Source organism: Aquarana catesbeiana, linkage group LG08 (genome assembly GCF_042186555.1).
Source record: "Aquarana catesbeiana isolate 2022-GZ linkage group LG08, ASM4218655v1, whole genome shotgun sequence".
NCBI lineage: Eukaryota > Metazoa > Chordata > Amphibia > Anura > Ranidae > Aquarana > Aquarana catesbeiana.
This window is the reverse complement of record NC_133331.1, coordinates 300,097,162-300,119,295: the sequence shown is the minus strand read 5'-3', so window position 1 is coordinate 300,119,295 and position 22,134 is coordinate 300,097,162. Positions and strand designations below refer to the sequence as shown.

The following is a 22,134-nucleotide window of genomic DNA, read 5'->3' as shown; positions in this document are numbered from 1 at the left end:
GATTAAACACTCCCAGAATCCTCCTCACCTCTCCAGTCAGTAGACAGACGATCTCCAGTGTGAGTGTTAATATCTCATTATGGAGATTATTTTTTTTCATATTTACATAATTGAAAAGCTGTTGATTCTCCATCATGACGTCCTTGTAGAGATCCTTGTGTCCTTCTAAATACTCCCACTCCTCCATGGAGAAATAGACAGTGACATCCTGACACCTTATAGGAACCTGACACACACAATGATACAGTCACCATCCAGACACATCCCTTGTCTGTTACTGGATAATGTCCCAGAATTCCCGGCACCGCTCACCTCTCCTGTCAGCAGACCAATGATCTTCTTGATGACTTCTAGAATCTTCTTCTTCTTGCTCTCAGGGGTCAGAATGGGAGGTGGAGAGGACTTGTGAAGCCAACTACTGGAAGTCAGTTTCTCATTAGATGTCTTTTTCACAACTTTGTAATCCTATTAAAAACATTCACATCTATCAGTATATAGAGAATCCTCCTCATGACCCCAGTCAGGTCTACATTCTAATAAAAGAGATACAAACAATGTCATGTGACCTCCCAGAATCCTCCTCACCTCTCCAGTCAGCAGGTAGATGATCTCCAGGGTGAAGTGCCATATCCTTTCAGTCGTGTGATTTTGGCCCGTCTCCATCTTCATTGATGTGGTCATGTGATCTATACAGAACTCTCCTCTCTGTAGACGGATAATAAACAGAGAATTTTCATGACTGTACTGGGATGAAAAATGTCTGCACAGAGTTCCTCTATAGTTCCGACATCATAAATTCCCTTTAAATAACAACTCCTACCAAAATCTTTCATTTTCAGCTTACAATGACTGGGGGAGAGTTAGGACTTCTTTCTTTCAATTCCTGTCCAGCTTGTATCTAAGTCTATAAACCAGAGGCTCTGGATAAGCAGTTGGATAAATGGCTCTATATTTAGGATGTATCTGGTCTATAAACCAGAGGTTCTGGATGGACAGTTGGATAAATGGCTCTATATTTAGGATGAATCTGGTCTATAAACCAGAGGCTCTCGATATATCTGGGCACATGTTAAAAAATAACCCCTGATAACAGTATGTTGGGTTTGTATAGTAGTGGATGTTGGAGATAAAGACATCATAGTGACTATGGAGGAAGAAAATGGACATGATGGGGGGGGGGGGGGGGTATTGGTTTAAATAGAAAAAGATTATTACCCTCTTTGTGTTTTCCAGTGATGTGTGTTTTCTTTTTCCTCTTCCTTTCACCTTGGATATCGTACGTTATATAATGTTCTATGATTATATTTCATCAGTTCCCATCAGAGTGATCTGCACACAATATGTGATATTGCTATCCTATATCTAGCCTACCCTCCACCCATACTTCCTATGTTTCTTCTGCCAACTCACCTATGGTTTTCTGCAAACATGCAGAAAGGGGAAGTAAGGTCCACCCTCGCCCATCTCCAATTGTTATAACTACTTGTATTTTGGCCATAAATTCTCTTCCAACGAAATTCACAGAGCACCCTGGAATGACTCTACAAGGGTGATACACCGTGCATCTATCATCTAAACTGCTCACAAGTAAGCGAGGGGTTTTTGACAAGATCCCATTTAGTTTTGACATCATAAATTATCTTTAAATAACAACTCCTACGAAATCTTTTGTTTTTGGCTTGCAATGACTGGGGAAGAGTTAGGACTTCTTTCAAAGTACAGTGGAACCTTGGATTACGAGCATAATCCGTTCCAGGAGAATGCTTGTGATCCAAAGCACTCGCATATCAAAGCGAGATTCTCCATAGAAGTCAATGGAAACAAAGATAATTTGTTCCACTTTGACTTCTATCGCATGCATTACCGCCAGAGGTGGGGGGCGCCGGAGAGACTTGGAAATACTCTGAGACTGCTCAGATGCACTCAGAAACCCTCGGAAAAGCTAGGAAAGACTCGGAAATTGAGTATTTCTGAGTGTTTTCGCGTATTTCTGAGCGGCTCCAAACGGCTCCAAGTGTCACCGGCACCCCCGCACCTCTGGCCAAATGTGGTACTGCACACCACAGAGGCTTGAATCCTGCTCGTTTTGCAAGACAATACTCGCAAACCAAGCCAGGATTTAAAAAAAAAGAATTGCTTATATTGCAAAACGATCGTTGACCGCGTTACTCGCAATCTGAGGTTCCACTGTATTCTTCTGTGCTTTGGGTAAGGGAGATTTCCTTTCACTTCATGTCCATCATGTATCTGCTCTATAAACCAGAGGCTCTGGATGGAAAGTTGGATAAATGGTTCTATATTTAGGATGTATCTGATCTATAAACCAGAGGCTCTGGATAGACAGTTGGCTAAATGGCTCTATATTTAGGATGTATCTGGTCTATAAACCAGAGGCTCTGGATGGACAGTTGGATAAATGGCTCTCTATTTATGATGTATCTGGTCTATAAACCAGAGGCTCTGGATGGACAGTTGGATAAATGGTTCTATATTTAGGATGTATCCGGTCTATAAACCAGAGGCTCTGGATGGACAGTTGGATAAATGGTTCTATATTTAGGATGTATCCGGTCTATAAACCAGAGGCTCTGGATGGACAGTTGGATAAATGGCTCTATATTTAGGATGTATCTGGTGTATAAACCAGAGGCTCTGGATGGACAGTTGGATAAATGGTTCTATATTTAGGATGTATCTGGTGTATAAACCAGAGGCTCTGGATGGACAGTTGGATAAATGGCTCTATATTTAGGATGTATCTGGATATATAGACCAGAGGTTCTGAATGGACAGTTGGATAAATATCTCTATATTTAGGATGTATCTGGTCTGTAACAGTGGCGGCTGGTGCTCAAAATTTTTTTGGGAGGGGGGGGGCAAACAAAATGAAAAATTCAGAAAAAAAAACATCAATTGCAGCCTCACTGTGCCCATTAATTGCAGCCACTGTGCCATCAAATACCGCCACTGTGCCCATCAAATGCCGCCACTGTGCCCATCAACAGTTAACATGGTGACCCCCCCACCCGCTCGCCTTCTGCCCAGCACTTACCCTATCTCAGTGGGGCAGCAGGTGATAGTGGCAAGCTGTGTCCTCCATGTGTCTCCTTCCCTCCTCCTGATAGGCGTCCAATCACAGCGCCTGTCGTTTCAGCCAATCAGGTGACGGGTAACACACCCGCGCTTCCTGATTGGCGGAGAGGTAGTTTAGTGTTAGAAAAGCGAATAATAATTTTCTGTTCTAACACACCTGGTTGAACTGAGAGTGCAATGCTCTGCACTCACAGTTCACCTTTTTTGAAGCTTATTAGAGCCTACTGCCACGTACGCACGATCGCACATTCCGACAACAAAATCCATGTTTTTTTTGACCGATGTTGACTCAAACTTGTCTTGCCTACACACGGTCACACAAATCTTGTCGGAAATTCCAATCACCAAGAACACGGTGACGTATAAGACGTACCACGAGCCGAGAAAAATGAAGTTCAATAGTGCTGCTCTTCTGCTTGATTCCAAGCATGCGTGGAACTTTGTGCGTCGGAATTGTGTACACACGATCGGAATTTCTGACAACGGATTTTGTTGTCGTAAAATTTGAGATCCAGATCTCAAATTTTGTTTGTCGGAAATTCCGATGGAAAATGTCCAATGGAGCCTACACTCGGTCGGAATTTCCAACAACACGCTCCCATCGAACATTTCCTGTCGGAAAATCCGACCGTGTGTACGCAATGTATGACTCTAATCAGATGCTTCAAAAATACATCCACACCACTGGAATTAAGGAGCCCGGGGTCCGAAAAGGGGCCGGACACCTGAATAGGGGGTGGCGGCAGCGGCCATAGATAGATTCATGCAGTGCATGAATCTATCCATTATGCATATAGGAGTGTGGCTGCAGAGAGGAGGCGGTGCCCCTGCGCCCTTAATGGATGCACTGCCACTGGTCTGTAAAACCCCATACACACTATTCGATTTTCTGCAGTTTTTCGTCTTCAGATTTACCAAAACCATATAATATGAGGTCAAACCTTAATGCCGCGTACACACGGTCGGACTTTTCGTCTACAAAAGTCCGACAGCCTGTCCGACAGACTTCCTGCGGACTTTCGGCGGACTTGCAGCAGACTTTCTAACGAACGGACTTGCCTACACACGACCACACAAAAGTCCGACGGATTCGTACGTGATGACGTACACCGGACTAATATAAGGAAGTTCATAGCCAGTAGCCAATAGATGCCCTAGCATGGGTTTTTGTCCGTCGGACTAGCACACAGACGAGCGGATTTCGGGGTCCGTCGTAGTTACGACGTAAAGATTTGAAGCATGTTTCAAATCTAAAGTCCGTCGGATTTGAGGCTGAAAAAGTCTGCTGAAAGTCCGGAGAAGCCCACACACGATCGGATTACCAGCCAGCTTTAGTCCGTCGGCGTCCGTTGGACTTTTGTAGACGAAAAGTCCGACCGTGTGTACGCGGCATAAGAGTTTCAATTTGTATGCAATCAAGCAGGCCCTTCCACTACATGGTTTTGGTAAGTCTGAAGACAAAAATCTGCAGATAATCTAATAGTGTGTATGGGGCCTTAGGTTTGTGTAGTAGTGGATGTTGGAGATAAAGACATCACAGTGACTATGGAGGAAGAGAACGGACATTAAAGGGGAAGGTGGGGGGGGGGTTATTGGTTTAAATAGAAAAATATTCTTATTACCCTCTTTGTGTGTTCCAGGGATGTTTGTTTTCTTTTTCCTCCTCCTTTCACCTTGGATATTGTACGTTATACAACGTTCAATGCTTATCTTTCATTAGTTCCCGTCAGAGTGCTGTCTTGTTAGAACTGCATCATGTGAGGTACGGAGTCAATGTATCCTATATCTAGCCTATCTTCCGCCCAAACGCCTGTGCTTCTTCTGCTAACTCGTCAACGGTTATGCAGAAAGGAGAAGTAAGGTCCACCCTTCCCCCATCTCCAACTACTATATCTACTTGTATTTTGGCCATTAATTCTCTTCCAAGTATAATTCACAGAGCACCCGGGAATGACTCTACAAGGGTGATACACCGTGCATCTATCATCTACACTGCTCACAAGAAAGCAAGGGGTTTCCCGGGTCTTTGTCAGGACCCCATTTATACCCACAGAAGGCTCACATTCTTTCAGAGTTCCAGTATATTCTCCATTCTTTAACCCCTTCAATACCGGGCACTTTCACCCCCTTCCTGCCCAGGCCAATTTTCAGCTTTCAGCGCTGTCACACTTTGAATGACGGTTATGCTACACTGTACCCATAAACCATTTTTAGCATTTTGCACAAAATAGAGCTTTCTTTTGGTGGTATTTCATGACCACTGGGATTTTTTTTTTTTTTTTTTGCTAAATAAACTAAAAAAGACCCAAAAACGTTTTTCATAGTGAAGGCCGGTAGTTAAATCGGTACCCCCACTGGTTGCCCCGACCCTGTAATTCCTCCATCACCTGTGACACCCTGGGTTCAGACGTTCTTATCAGTGATAATGAAAGACACACTCAAATCTGATGAACCAATTAAGCTCTGTTCACCGATATGATAAAAGCATTTAAAGGTGAACAACATGAATGGCTCTATGAGCGCAGTAAAATAAATACCTTATGGATAAGAGGGGGGGGGGGGTTAGGTGTAGTTCTGTGTTAAAGAGATTAAGTCCTTTGGTCTTCAGCTAGCACTTAGAAGAATTGTATAGCGCTGGTAGATTTTTGATCTACCGCTGATAGGTAAATCTTGTGGGTTACTTGTTAGGTGAAGTTAGATTTGCCTCTGTTCCAGCTTGGCTGAGTTGCACGTAGCTCCACACTGTGCCGGTGGGTATCGTTTTTACCATGGGCTGGTGTTGGAAAGGCAACGTGTTGAAGCGTATGGATGCTCCTCTGTCCCGGAGATAACTAGGTGGAGATGTTCCTCCAAGTTGCATTCTGGGAGAGGGTATTTATGGGACAGACGCCATGTTTAGGGGTTCATTTTCAGCAACCTGCTGGCCCTCCTGGCCGACAGGTATGCGTTAAGAGTACCACCTCGTGGTCCTCCGTTCCGGAGGCCCACGTCGCTGCGGCGTGTGGGTGGGCCCAGAAGCCTGTCTGGGGCCTACCACAGCAGCAGAGGAATGGTCCTGAGCTGTCTATCCTGAGAGAAGAAGCTGGACAACCGAGGAGATGCACAACCGGCTCAGCTGTAACCGTGGTGCAGAAGTGGCCCTCAGGCTGCCGCTGGACAGTAAAGCGATGCTGTCTGCAGATGCCCCTAGGATACATGTGGGGTGACTCTTCCTTGCACAGGCTGTGACTTGACCACAGTACATTCAGACACAGAGTACCTGCTTGCAGATCCAGGCCAGGGTCCTAAGAGAGTGATCTAGGCCCAGCACAGCCTTTTTATAAGCTCTCGCAGCAATCTGTTTTTCTCTCCCAGCCGTCTGGTAGTTGTAGTTCCAAACAATCCAGTTAAAAGTGAGACCTCAGGTTCCTCAACTACACGTCCTAAGATGCTTTGCTTTGCTCAGTCACTACAATCAGGAAATGACAGCAGAGAGTCAAAACTAAAAACTAGGGTGAAACAGCTCCACAACAGTAAGGCTGCACAATGTCTCCTGATTGCAGGTAAAGATAGCCGGCTCCTAGCTACATCAGTTTGTTATAACATTTGGCAAATAAGTAATTTTTCCTCTTCACTGATGATGAGACTGCTCTAAAGGGCACTGATGGGCCTTGATGAGGCGACACTGGTGGGCACCGATAGGCTGCACTGATGGGCACTGATGAGGAGGCACTGATAGGCTGCACTGATGGGCACTGATAGGCACTGATGAGGCTGCACCGATGGGCACTGATAGGGTGCACTGATAGGCACTGATAGGTGGAAATACTATATACAACTCTCAACATAACATATTTCCCTTATTGCTAGCAACTACTTTGTGACACACATATTATTCTCACTTTGAGGTGTAGTGCTGATTGGATGATTTTTTTTCTACTTAGCACTGATGAGGAGGCACTAATGGGCACTGATTGGAAGCACTGGTAGGCACTGATTGGAAAGACTAGTGGGCACTGATAGGCAGCACTGGTGGTCACTGTTGGGACTGCACTGATAATCAGGCAACTGATAATTAGTGTTGGGCGAACCGTTGGAGCCGAGCAAAAGTTCGGCCCGAACATCGCCCAATTGGCGAACACCCGAATTTGTGGGTAGCTTGCCGCCCCTGCCGCGAGCTCCGTGACCGTAACCGCGGACTCAATGTCCACTGGGTGCCCACGATCATGTCACGGAGCTGAAGAACGGGGAGATGCTAGTGTAAGCACAGCATCTCCTTGTTCTGCCTAGTGACAGGACACTGATCGTCTGCTCCCTCTCATCAATAGCAGCGCTCAGTGCCGTGTCACAGTAAGCCCCGCCCCCACACAGTTAGAACACATCCCTAGGACACACTTAACCCCTTTCTAGCCCCTTAGTGGTTAACCCCTTCACTGCTAGTCACATTTACACAGTAATCAGTGCATTTTTATAGCACTGATCGCTGTATAAATGTGAATGGTCCCAAAATAGCGCCAAAAGTGTCTGATGTGTCCGCCATTATGTCGCAGTCATGATAAAAATCGCTGATCGCCGCCATTACTAGTTAAAAAAAATTATTAATAAATATACCATAAAACTATCCCCTATTTTGTAGACGCTATAACTTTTGCGCAAACCAATCAATAAATACAAAAATATAGTAAAAAATATTGCTTTTTTTTCCAAATTGTAGCTCTATTTTTGTTTATAGCGCAAAAAATAAAAACCGCAGAGGTGATCAAATACCACCAAAAGAAAGCTCTATTTGTGGAAAAAAAGGACATCAATTTTTTTTGGGAGCCACATCGCACGACTGCGCAATTGTCAGTTAAAGCGACGCAGTGCCGTATCGCAAAAAGTGCTCTGGTCTTTGGGCAGCCAAATGGTCTGGGGCTGAAGTGGTTAATAAAATATCATAACACACAGTATGGTCACACCTATGCCCTGTACACACGGTCGGACATTGATCGGACATTCCGACAACAAAATCCTAGGATTTTTTCCGACGGATGTTGGCTCAAACTTGTCTTGCATACACACGGTCACACAAAGTTGGCGGAAAATCCGATCGTTCTGAACGCGGTGACGTAAAACACGTACGTCGGGACTATAAACGGGGCAGTAGCCAATAGCTTTCGTCTCTTCATTTATTCTGAGCATGCGTGGCACTTTGTGCGTCGGATTTGTGTACACACGATCGGAATTTCCGACAACGGATTTTGTTGTCGGAAAATTTTATAACAAGCTCTCAAACTTTGTGTGTCGGAAATTCCTATGGAAAATGTGTAATGGAGCCTACACACGGTCGGAATTTCTGACAACAAGGTCCTATCACACATTTTCCATCGGAAAATCCTATCGTGTGTACAGGGCATGAGAATTACACTCCAAAATGCATTTTACTACTTTCCCCTAGTATGGTGATACCACATATGTGAGACTTTTCACCTAATCACATAGAGAGGCCCAAAATCCAAGGTACACCTTTAGGTTTTAAAGGAGCATAAATGGAAAATTTAATTTCCTGACTACCTATCACATTTTGGTGGCCCTGGAGTGCCCATAATAGGTGACCCAACCTTTTTGTTTATCATTGGTAGGAACCAGAGCTGTGTCAGTTGTTGGAAGGTAAGCATTGCGTGCGCACCTCTTTTTTTTGGTCTTTGTTTTTTTGGATCGATGGTCAGCTTTCATAGCGATTGACACTGGATTTACTTCAGGGGGCATTTTTTTTATTTTTTATAAAGGATTTGCCAAAAACTGTGTTTGTGTTTTTATTTATTTTTGACACTTTTCTGGTGAATAAATAGAGGTACTATGTACTCCGTACTCATTCACATGGGGGGGCTGGGATCTGGGGCCCTCCTTTGTTAAAGGGGGCTTACAGATTCCGATAAGCCCCCTGCCTGAAAACCCCCACAACCACCGGAGAAAGGTTTTAGGGAAGAGAGGCCCTTGTCCTCATCAACATGGGGACAAGGTGCTTTAGGGGTGAGCCCCCCCACCCCAAAGCACCCCCCCAATTTTGAGGGCATGTGGCTTGGTATGGTTCAGGGAGGGGAGCCCTCACTCACCCCCCCCTTTCCTGGCCTGCCAGGCTACATGCTTGGATAAGGGTCTGGTATGGTTTTTGGGGGTGACCCCACACTTTTTAAAAAAATTGAGGCAAGGAGTTGCCCTTAAAATCTACACCAGACCCAAAAGGCCTTGTATGGATTGGGAGGGGACCCCGAGACTATGTTTTTTTTTAAAAGCGGAAACTTGTTTGTTTCCATTCTGCTGGAAATCCCGCTAACAGCAGATAAGTTATGGTTGTTAAGGACGCGACAGCCGCCTGGTCCTTAACAACCAGCTACTTTTCACAATGAATTCGGACCAGTTCATTATTTTTGATTCAATTCAAATACTTCCGAAAAAGTTCTAATATATCCGAAAACAAATAAACTAAACAAAACAAATTTTGTTATGAATGCAACTAAACAAAATTAGTAACTTAATAAATTAAAATGAAACAAAAAGTATTTTTTTGTTCTGCACATGTCTACTGGTAACACCGGGACTGGTGTGGTGGTGATTGGGAACATTGTTGCATTTACACTGATTTGGTGATACTGGTGACTGGTGAGGCAGCGATGACCAGTCCAACTGTTGCTGCCTGCACTACTCTGAATCACTGGCAGTGGCGTCATAGCAATCAGGAACAATGTTGCTGGACTGCTCTGGTCTGGCAACAATCAGGAACAATATTGTTGTGAGTTACTCTGGTCTGGTGACACTGGGACTTGTGGTGATAAGGAACACTGTTGCTGGCTGTACTGGTCTGGTGACACTGGCATTGGTGTAAGGAACACTGTGGCTGACTTACATTGGTCTGGAGAAATTGGAACTGGTTTAGTTAGTGATCAGGAACGCGGTGGCTGGCTTACACTAGTCTGGCAACATTGGAACTGGTGTGTTGGTGATCAAGAACATTGTTACTGACTGACACTAGTCTGGTGACACTGGAACTGGTGTGGAAGTGATCATTTTTGAGCAGACTAGGAACACCACGAACACGGCTGGGCAGCTAGACGGAGCTCCTGTGTCACTGGGGGGGCTCCGCTGGGGACATCTGATGTAAGGGTGGCTCCGCTGGGGACCCGTGATGTAAGGGGGGCTCCGCTCGGGAAACCTGATGTAAGGGGGGCTCCGATGGGGACATCTGATATAAGGGGGGCTCCGCTGGGGACACCTGATGCAAGGGGGGCTCCGCTGGGGACACCTGATGTAAGGGGGGCTCCGCTCGGGAAACCTGATGTAAGGGGGGCTCCGATGGGGACATCTGATATAAGGGGGGCTCCGCTGGGGACACCTGATGCAAGGGGGGCTCCGCTGGGGACACCTGATGTAAGGGGGGCTCTGCTGGGGACACCTGATGTAAGGGGAGCTCTGCTGGGGACATCTGATGTAAGAGGGGGCTCCGCTGGGGACACCTAATGTAAGGGGGGCTCCGCTGGGGACATCTGATGTAAGGGGGGGCTCCACTGGGGACATCTGGGAGGGGGGCTCCGCTGGGGACATCTGATGTAAGGGGGGCCCTGCTGGGGACATCTGATGTAAGGGGGGGCTCTGCTGGGGATGCATTTTTACTTACCCCCGTGCCACACCTACAAACGCATGCCCCGCCCCCTAATTATAATAAGACTCCGCCTACAGTCAAAAAAGTGTCCCTAAATTTTTTTTTACAATGTTGGCAACTTTGGATTGGAAGTAATCAGGAACACTGTGACTGGTTGCACTGGTCTGGTGACTTTGTACTGGGGTGGCTAACAATCAGGGACTCTATTGCTGGTTGCACTGGTATGGTGATAGTATACTGGAGGTGGTAGTGATCAGGGACATTGGTTGGCTGCTCTGGTGACACTCTACTGTGTCGATCACTGGGATAACATTGTTTCCTCTCACAGACAATCGGTGTAAGAAGAAACAGAGTTGTGGCTCCAACATGAAGCCTTTATTTACATTTGTGATGGCTGTGATTAGTCACAGTGATCACATGCGACAGGGCCAATTTCATTGGTCCTGTGCACCGCTCTGTGATCTGCCGTGTCTGATGGACTCAGTGATCATGGAGAATGCTGTTGCATGCTCTAGAGGGCGCACATGAGCAGCGTAAAAGGGAGGCCATTCTAAAGCAGCCCATTACCTTTAGGTGTCAGCTGTCTTGTCCTTGCTGTTTTTATATGACAGTGGTATGACATGCTGTTAAAGTGGAACTTTACTCAAAACAACGTCATACAATACAGAATACAGAATACTTTATTAATCCCAAAGGGAAATTGGGAAATGATTACTGGAGGTAATAATAAATTTAAAATAAATTATTTTTCTTTAGCAAGAAACATACATTCCACATAAATAATTATGCTACCAAATTAAATGTGCAAGGTAAATTGTCTCCAGCATTGCTCCTATTTTTTCTGATCAGAGGCGGCCATTTTGCTGAAGCCCAGAGCCCCTGAGCAGCCGATTGTCCTTTACAAATCCTGCACCATGCCTGAAAATAGAGAGCAAATGAGCATGTGCAGAGAAGGGTGAGATTATTATACATTATTATTCGTATACAGAATTTATATAGCGTCAACAGTTTACGCAACGCTTTACAATAGATATAGGTATATTACTGGATTTTAAACACCGATAGGCACTTATTTTTAATATTTTATATAGCTGTGTGTGCAAAAGGGGCCAGCCTGAGGTGATCTAGCAGGACCTCATTTTCGGGCTAAAGTTTAAGAACCAAAGCTAAAGAAAAAATCAAGAAGCATCTGTCAAAGTTTTTAAAAAACACCGGCTGCATAGTAATAGTTCTTGACATCTGGTAGATTCATTCCTCCATTAGCTTTAGTGGTGGTGAGGATTGAGAAGCTTTTGGAACTCAGTCTCATCATTTATAGCAGTCCATCAAGGTTTATATCACTACTATACTTTATGCCTTCTCAGTTTTTGTATTACAAATGTTGTATAATATATGCAGCAATTTCAATTGATTTGTATTTGTTTGATAAAAAAATAAAAATTATTGTTAAAAAAAAAACAAAAAAAACTGCTGCAGTGTGTATCTTCTCCACAAGATGGTGATCTCACTTTTTGTTCATTGAATGCAGAGACAGGAAGTTATGGAAGATACAAACAGGAAGTGATGTCAACACAGACAGGAAATGTAATCTACAGACAGGAAGTGATGTCATCTTCAGAGTGGAGCACATGCTGGAAGAGGAGGGAGATATTCCTACAACAGAGGAGGTAATAAGATTTTATTATATATTTTACACCCAGTAACCCCCCCCGTCATGTCCGTCCTCTTCCTCCATAGTCACTGTGATGTCTTTTATCTCCAGAAGATTAGAGTATTGTAATATTTGGGCCGTCTGATTCCTACTGTATTAAAGTGTATTGTATTTGTACTGTCTACCCTCAAGTTGTAAAGCGCTACGTAAACTGTTGGCGTTATATAAATCCTGTATAATAATAATAATATTCACATAGATACATCCTACATATAGAATCATTTATCCAACTGTCCATTCAGAGCCTCTGGTTTATAGACCAGATACAGCACAGCCCAGCCTGCATGCCCCCGACTTTTGAGCGCGCTCCCATTTTCTGACGCGCGCCCTGCCGGTTGGCCATGTGACCCAGCCCTTCATCTGACAGTCGCCGCAGTGCAGCGGCAGCGTTGCTGCCGCCTCGGAGACGCAGCAGAAACAAGACCGTCCGCGGTCGACACGGGGGACCGCTGGCGGTTGCGAGGACGAGCTGGCGACGCTGAAGATGTCGCCATGCGGCTGATGAGGACTGCAGCAGCTTTTTAGAGACCATCTCACAGTTTTTTTTTTATTTTTGTGCACCTTTGTAGGTCTGAATTTTTAGTTAATGTTTTGATATTGTATTGGTATGGATCTGTTTTACAGGCCCCCACACATTTGAAACCGTTTGAAATTGTTTTATAGGTTTACCATGTTATGAATTTTATAATAGGCCCCTCGCCCTTTAGCACTGTTGTTAATCGAAGGGATTAGGTTCTCTCCCACTAGGGCTGTGAGAATATCTTGTTCGGTGCAGTTTACTGTGTACTCCTATGTTTATAGGTTCTTTGTTTTTAGCATTGTTTTAACTAAAGGGTTTAGGTGTCTCTCCCACTAGGGCTGCGAGACCACCTTGACGGTGTAGTTTTACCATGCATTTTTACATAAAATAGTAGCCAATATGGCTCTGAGTAGACATAGTTCCCATGACAAGACTGTAGTATACTCAGCCTTGGCTCTAAAGGACCTACACTCCCCATAATTTTTATTGCCAGATGACACTTATGCCGCGTACACACGAGCTGACTTTCCGGCATACTTGGTCCGGCGGACCAGAGTCCGCTGGACAATCCGATCGCGTGTGGGCTCCAGTGGAGTTTTTTTTCTCAAAAGTTTGACGGACTTAGATTTGAAACATGTTTCAAATCTGTCCGACGGACTCGAATCCGGTCGAAAAAGTCCGCTCGTCTGTATGCTAGTCCGAAGGACAAAAACCGACGCTAGGGCAGCTATTGGCTACTGGCTATGAACTTCCTTATTTTAGTGTGGTCATACGTCATCACGTACGAATCCATCAGACTTTGGTTGATCATGTGTAGGCAAGTCCATTCGTTTGGAAAGTCCGTCGCAAAGTCCGTCAAAGTCTGCCGGACAAAGTTTGCCGTAAAGTCCGGTCGTGTGTACGCGGCATAAGCGTATTTTACATACTAATGTGATTTTTCAGCCTGAGGTCTATAAATCCAATTTACACACCCCGGACTCTCATAGATCTCTTTCACGGGTCAATGCTTTGAATACACCTCCCCATTTATTAAGAAGTTCTCCTGCATCCTCCTTAACAGGGGGTCTTTTAAGTTGCAGGTCTGCAGTGGCCAATGCAGCTAATATTGCGACCCTTCTCATGGAGGAGGACCTGGACTTCCTCTGTCTTACTGAGACTTGGCTCCAGGATTTTAAAGGTCCTATCCTGGACAAGCTGGTCCCACCCCAATACAAAATACTTCAATGTAACCGCCCAATTGGCGGGGGGGGCACCGTGATTTTTAAAAGTCATCTCCTAGTATCAGAGAATTTTAATACTACCTATAAGTCCTTTTGAAAACTTGGTCTTTTCTTTCCAAGTAGCTAGCAAACTTACTTATGGGTTTGCTTTGATTCATCACCCCCCAGCTTTAAAACTTGATTTTGTTTTTGAATTTCTTAGCTTAGCCACACAGATGTCCGTTGTGTTTAAAGGATCCTGCATTATGGGAGACATAAACCTCTGGGCAGAGGATTTAAAGAGGAGTTCCCATTTAAAAAAAAAAAAATTAAAAGTCAGCAGCTACAAATACTGCAGCTACTAACTTTTAATAATCGGACACTTACCTGTCCCAGGGTCCAGCGATGCGGGGGATAGAAGCCCCGCTCGTCTCCCCCCTCCGTTCGGCGGCGCCGGTATTGTAACTGTGGGCGCCCGGCTGTGGCTTCACAGCCGGGCACCCACTGCGCATGCGCGAGCAGCACCGCGCGCCGTGATTGGCCGCTCAGTCACCTGGGACCTGTAATGTATCCCAGATGATTGACAAGAGGGAGGGGGCAGAGCTGAGCCCTTCCTGCGCCGAGGGGAAGTGATGTCACCAGCCCAGGCACTGAAAGAGGCAGACTACGAGGGACCCCCTAGCAACAGCCATTTAGAGGTGAGTTAAAAAATAAAATTCCACTTTTTTTTTTTTTTTTGGGGTGGAACACCACTTTAAGTGATGCCCCCACCCAATCTCTTATTCAAGAACTGGCACTTTTGGGGTATCGGCAACATGTGACAGCTGCTACCCACACTGCTGGCTATGTGCTAGATTGGTTCCTTTTCAGTGGATTGCCGGCAACTTGTGCGCCGCCCAGGGAGTTGACCTGGTCAGGTCACAGGTTTATTTCCTTCAGCCTAGCTTTACCTGGAAAGGAAACCTCCTCATTACCCAGATCACACTGGCCCTAAAGTCCTCTCAAGAAATCAAATCAAAAGTCTGCCCAGACAGATTTGGAAATCTTGTGGCTAAGGATATCAACCAGTCAATCTTCTTTAAGCTGGCTGACCCTGCAGAGAAGCTGAGTATTTCCCAGTTGGTTGAAGTGGCCCTTGATGTGGTAGCACCCCGTAGGATGAGATCCAACCCCCGTCCCCTGGGCAAGAGCCCGCAATGGTTCACCGAGGAGCTTAGGCTCCTCAAACAGCGGGTTCAATCCAGGAAGAGACGCTGGCGGAAGTTCTATCTGGAAGATGATAAAAAGCTGCACTTGGAGGCCCTCAGTGACTCAGTAGCACTGGTTCTCTTGGATCTGTTGGCCGCGTTTGATACCATAAACCATAAAATTTTACTGGAGCGGATGAGATCAGTTTTGGGCATGAGCGGGTCGGCTTTGGCATGGGTGGCCTCTTTTTTAGAGGGCAGAGTTCAGGGAGTCAAGACTGGCTCCTTTTACTCTAAGAACACCGCCTAGGACTGCAGAATGCCACAGTGTTCCGCCCTGTCTCCTCTGCTGTTTAACATCTATATGAGGCCTCTTACCGACCTCCTAAAGACCCACGCCGTCCAGTATCATCTATATGCAGATGACCCCCGGGTTTACCTGAGGATTCCTAGGAACGAGCCGGTTGATGCCACCATTGCCATCTGTCTGGAGGCCGTCAACATATGGATGTCCACCAATTTTTTGAAACTCAATGGTAAAAAAACTGAAGTGATCATCTTCAGTGATTTGGCTATTCCTCCAGATTTTCCACCTTGGCCTCCCTCATTTGGTTCTTCTCCGGAGGCGGCCTTTTGATTTGTCTTAAACTCAGGTTTAACCCTGGCACCTCAGGTAAATAAGGTGGTCAGTGCATGCCACTGGCAGCTAAAACTCCTCAGGGTGTTGTTCAAATACCTGGATCTTCCGGACAAGAAAACCATCATCTGTGCCACGATAGGCAGCTGCCTAGACTATTGCAACTCATTATATCTGGAATTGCCAAAGAAAATAGTGCAGAGGCTTCAACTCATACAGAATGCTCTGGCAAGGCTACTTATGGGCGTCCCTTTGAGGGATCTTATCAGCCCCGTTCTTTGTGCCTTGCACTGGCTGCCGGTTTACCATCGTACTCTGTTTGAAGCAGGCTGTATCATGTTTAAAATCATGAGAAGCCTCGCTCTGAGTTACCTATGTTTACGCTTCCACAAACGAGTTCTGGACAGATCACTTAGATCGAGCAGAAGAGACCTCCTCCACATCTCTGTGCCTAAGAAGACCCAGCATGGTGGTTGAGCTTTCTCCCACCAGGGTGCCGTGCTGTGGAATAGCCTCCCTGCCGAGCTCCAGGAGGCCCCTACCATATTGGTCTTTCGCTGGAAATTGAAGACTTGGCTCTTCACACAAGCCTTTCCTGCGTAGCCTTTCTGGTTCAATTTTTCATGCTGCTTCCCTGCTGTTGTCTCCTCCGAGTCCCTGGGTTTTTCTTTTTTCTCCAGGGACTCCGCCAAGCACGTCGTGACCCTTCGGGGTAAGACCGCGCTATATTAAGATACCTCTCAACTCAACATCCTAAATATATAACTATTTATCCAACTGTCCATCCAGAGCCTCTGGTTTATAGACTGGATAAATCCTAAATATAGACCCATTTATCCAACTGTCCATACAAAGCCTCTGGTTTTATAGACCGGAGACCTAGACATCATTCATGCCAGTAGAGTCCAGATAATCCTCAGTTTGTTATCTGTCCTTAAAGAAGAGTCCTGTATATATCAGGAAGAGGTGAGTAAGATTTTGGGAGGTCATATGACATCATTTTTATTTCTATTATTAAAATACAAGCCTGATCAGAGAGGTGAGGAGGATTCTGGGACATTTTTGGTGATCACTGTTATTACTTTCTAAATTTACACAGGATTTTTAAGTGGTGAAAAAATATCTGGTGATCCATTAACACCCAGCAGCTGGGAGGAGTGGGAGCATTTAAAAGGACACAAGGATCTCTACAAGGACGTCATGATGGAGAATCAGCCGCCCCTCACATCACCGGGTAAGAGGAGACTTTATTGTAAAGGAGAGAGCAGTACGGAGGCTCCACCTAGATCCCCCCCCCATCATCTGATAAACACATAGAAACAATGTATTCAGTCAGTGTGTGTGTTTCCTACAGATGGATCCAGTAATGGTAACCCTCCAGAGAGATGTCCCCGTTCTCTGTATTCCCAGAATTCCACACAGGAAGATCACACCATCGCTCACCATCATCAGGTAGGTTGGACTGAGCATGTAGATCCAAAAATGTATTCCAAGTTATGAGAGGACATTCTTCTTTGTGACTAGTTCCTTTTTATACAAGTATCCTATCATCTTTGGGGTTCAGGGTAGAGAACGAAAAGACATCAAAGTTGAGATTAAGGAGGAAGAAGAAGAGAGGTTGGTGAGTGGAGATCAGCAGTCTATGGAGGAGGGGGAGATGATTATGAAAAGTAAACAGGAGGAATCTTCTCTACATATGGACACAAGTGAGTAATAAACATTAAATATAGAACCAGTTCCCATTTTTATTTCACTTCTATGAGTATAAAGTTTTCCTTTTCATTGTTACATCAGAGGAGAGAATGTCTATGTCTACTGAATTCACCAAAGAGAAAAATAAAAATTTCAAAGCAGCAGCTGATCCACAGGACAGTAGAATGTCCATATAAAGCTCGGCCTAATCTTTTTTAAGTTATAAAGATTCCTCCCTGATCCCAAAAGGCAATCAGATAGCTCACCAGATCAACATTCTAAAATATGTTTCCTACAATTAGTAATCATAAGAAGAACATACAGTCAATTTTTCAGAGTCATCTAGAACCAGACAATTCTTTATCCACAGAGCTCTAAAAACATATCACCCCTTCCGTATACGGAGTTTTTTTGTATTTAATTTCAACAAATCTGTGTTGCTTATGTACAAGATAGAGAGCATATTATCCTTCGGTACAGGAAAGACTGAGAAACCTCAACTGCTGACTGTAAGAACATCGTCGATGTACCTTATCAATGTCCTGTAAAAAACACCAATCTGAGAGGACTGATTTGTAAAAAAACTGTAATAGAATTATCATGGAAGGTATTCACAGTATCTGCCTACTGCAGCATGTCCTCAGTCTCCGACCTCATTTGCACCATGCTTATAGTCTTTGACCATCTACGGTAGTATGTTCACAGTCTGACAGATTTCTGTAGCTTTACATACACTGAATATTATGTGCCACCCTTTGATTATATTAGGGGCCACACTTAAGGCCTACTACATCCAGCAAACTGACCACCACTTGTGTACACCATATGAAAGGTCCATCTCCATTCCTCAATATAACGTCATGTTCCTAACAAATGAGGAGGAGATACTGTACACCATATGAAAGGTCCATCTCCATTCCTCAATATAACGTCATGTTCCCAACAAATGAGGAGGAGATACTGTACACAATTTGAAAGATCCATCTCCATTATTCATTATATGATCATGTTTCTAAGAAATGAGGTGGAGGAAGGTCCATCTCCATTCCTCAATAACAATGTCATCAATGCACAGTGTGATTTGGGTGCATTGTATTGCTAATCCACTTTGAATTTCTATTTCTGTTCTGATTGCACCCACTTGCATGCCAGTCCAAACTTAATATTCCCCATGCGCACATTCCTGAAAATGGCTGTAGTAATGCTGGGTGCTGCAATGACCATTGGCTGAAAACTGTAGGCAATCCAAAGGGCAGAAATGTCATCGGCACACCAAGGATTCCTCAGAAGGATCCAAAACTTTATTTACATGATCACACGGTACACATACGGCAATGTTTTGGAGCCACACAGGGCCCCTTCATCAAGCATTGAATTTATATTTCTGTTCTGATTGCACCCACTTGCATGCCGGAGCTCAAAGATTTTGAACGAGACCAACATATATGACTCCTGAATACAAGATTCCAAAAATTCTTCTAATATTTATTGTAAAATTATTTCTCAGCAGATGACCATAATGTGCGGAATACGTCTGAGGAATCTTCTGATAAATCACATTCCAGGACTCTAAGATCTCACAGTAGAAATACTTTAATAGATCCATCTATTCCCGAGGAATCTTCTTCAGGGCAGGAAGGAGATCACACAGAAGAGAGTTCATTGTCATGTTCAGTGTGTGGGAAACTTTTCACAAATAAGAGAGACCTTCTTAGACACATGAAAAATCACACGGCTGAGCGTCCCTATTCATGTACAGAGTGCGGGAAATGTTACACTAGCAAACAAAACCTTCTTACACACGAGTACATGCACACGGGGGAGCGTCCTTATTCATGTTCAGAGTGTGGGAAAGGTTACACTCAGAAAAACTTCCTTCATAGACATCAAAGAAGTCACACGGGGGAGCGTCCTTATTCATGTTCAGAGTGTGGAAAAGGTTTCACTGAGAAAATAAATCTTATTACACACCAGAGAAGTCACACAGGTGAGATTCCCTATTCATGTTCAGAGTGCGGGAAAGGTTTCAATGAGAAAAAAAATCTTATTCGACACCAGAAGCTTCATACGGGGGAGCGTCCCTATTCATGTTCTGAGTGCGGGAAAGGTTTTATTGAGAAAGACAAACTTCTTGTACACCAGAGAGATCACACGGGCGAGCGTCCTTATTTGTGTTCGGAGTGTGGGAAATGTTTCAAATGGAAATCTTCATTCGATACACACCAGAAGATTCACACGGGTGAGTGTCCTTATTCATGTTCAGAGTGCAGGAAATCTTTCTCACAGAAAGGAGACCTTATTGGACACCAGAGAATTCACACAGGTGAGCGTCCTTATTCATGTTCAGAGTGCGGGAAATCTTTCATTCACAAAGGAAGCCTTCTGCAACATCAGAGAATCCACACGAGATAACAATCTTTCTCATGATAACAGTGGTGTGTTGGGGGTGGGGGGGGGGATATATTGAATGTTGTAACTTATTAAACTTATTCACGGAGACATGTGATCATACAAAATAGTCATTTATTGGTTGACAAAAAACAAATATTTACATGAAATTAAAATACCGATTTGCGTTACATGAACGTCTTGAAAATCAATAAACACACTTGCAAAAATGGGCGTACCGTCCCTTTGACATAATACCACCATTATAACTTCTCGGTAGAATCAATAACCTTGTGAGAATGACAATGAAACAGAATGTCTGTATTTCACACGTCTGACCGTTACTATACTGCAGGTAAGTAAGTGGTTAACAATGTGAAATAAATTAGACGTTTGTTTTGTCAATAAAAGTGGCAACTAAGCAAAAAATATAATGAAAAATTGAATCTTTAGGGAAAAATCTACAAGGCGGTTATTGATTCGGGAGAATGATTATCAATAGTATAATATTCAATACATCAATATTTGAGAGAACATACAAGATAAAATCAACATGACATAATTACCCATTCCAAGATGGCTACTGTTCCTATTGGCTGGTTACCAGAGTTAAGATGGCTGCCGTAGTTTTACTTCTTGCGACCTCCGAGTTCCAAGTATCAGCTGTTGAGGAATCTTCATGAATGTAAAGATATATGTATTGATGCATGGTGCATAAGCGTCAGTCTGTCTGGGAGTGTGTGTATCTCCCAGTGTCCCCACTCGGGGTGGGTCCCTGAGCTTCCCCTCCATGGCATCTTTCTTGCTGCTAAATACCATCTCAGACAATGATATCATAAAATTATACTAAATTCTGCCCAAAAGGTGTGGCTTCTTCTCTATTAGTTAAGAAAAAAACTTTCCTGGAAATTTAGTGAGTTCAAATAATATCACCTTCAAACACCAGGTGTCTCACATGTGTTTTGAGTTTATCTTTTTAAGTTAATACGTTCTATTTTCATAATGTGTATAATGGTGAGAAGAGTATATACCTTTACATATTCTGGTAATCGGTCTAATGTAAAATACACTCAGTATAATTTTGATTAATCACTATCACAGAAACTGGTTATATATATGTATCTCTATAAATGTATATCTATAAAAACTGGTCTATCTATGAAAGACACATGTTGTTATATATATTAATCAATACTACATAAAAATGATTATCTATATGGATATTTATTTCAGGTACTTATATAGCGCCGTCAATTTACGCAGCGCTTTACATATACATTGTACGTTCACATCAGTCCCTACCCTCAAGGAGCTTACAATCTAAGGTCCCTAACTAACATTCATACATACTAGGGACAATTTCGACAGGATCCAATTAACCTACCAGCATGTCTTTGGATACCTGTATAATTCCGGTCGATCCAATGAATATTTGTTTATCTAAACATAGACTACAGTCTTATATAGTTATAATCATAATTATATGTTTTTCATAATACTAATTAGTTTCTTAAAACACTTCTACTTATAAAATCACACTTTCATATATATTTTCTTTAAACCAAAGTTGTTGGGTCCACAGATACTAAAATTATAATATGTCTCTGTGACCTACATTATCATACATAATTTGAAATGACTTATAATAACCATATAGCTACTTTTAAAATATTTTTGACTGGCACAAACTTCAAATCTTTCCCACCATGTGTTGAGATGGACGTTGAACATTCCCATTGGATGTTTAGAGATGACTTAGTTTGTCCAAACAGTTCCTAAAAAATTCATACAATAGGTTTTGTTGGCCAAGGTGTTAGCTATTTAAACAGTTCCTCACTCGAACACAATAGGTTTTGTTGGACACAAGTGTATTCTATGTGATAGTAAATAGTGTAACCAGCGCGCATCATATCTTAGTGTGTATTAAATATAAGTGATCCCGATAGTTATGACTACTATTGGTATACCACACTTAAAGCCATTTCAATCCGGCCAAAACTCATGAAAAACGTTACTACTATAGACATATATTTAAAAAATCGTGAAATTAACTTATTTTCCTAGATTAGGAACATTTAAATCCTATACT

General features: G+C 43.6%; 2 protein-coding genes across 3 annotated transcripts in view; one reads left to right on the top strand and one right to left on the bottom strand.

Annotated features, from left to right (window-relative positions):
- The window catches only part of LOC141104921 (uncharacterized), a 32,483-nt gene that overhangs the window by 842 nt on the left and 9,507 nt on the right, over positions 1-22,134 (bottom strand). Inside the window, exons 1-4 of one of the 2 annotated variants that reach the window (XM_073594726.1) lie at positions 4,716-5,622; positions 586-705; positions 313-465; positions 29-226 (exon numbers count right to left, since the gene is read on the bottom strand). In XM_073594726.1, the coding sequence (XP_073450827.1) occupies positions 29-226; positions 313-465; positions 586-681 (447 nt within the window). In that variant the 5' untranslated portion in view covers positions 682-705; positions 4,716-5,622. Of the gene's footprint in view, positions 1-28; positions 227-312; positions 466-585; positions 706-4,715; positions 5,623-22,134 lie in introns of those variants that run through there. The other variant, XM_073594727.1, reaches the window with a different exon arrangement.
- The window catches only part of LOC141106857 (uncharacterized), a 55,820-nt gene continuing 45,762 nt past the window's right edge, over positions 12,077-22,134 (top strand). Inside the window, 5 exon segments of the mRNA XM_073597788.1 lie at positions 12,077-12,378; positions 17,065-17,199; positions 17,320-17,417; positions 17,530-17,671; positions 19,165-20,067. Of these exon segments, the coding sequence (XP_073453889.1) occupies positions 17,166-17,199; positions 17,320-17,417; positions 17,530-17,671; positions 19,165-20,067 (1,177 nt within the window). The 5' untranslated portion in view covers positions 12,077-12,378; positions 17,065-17,165.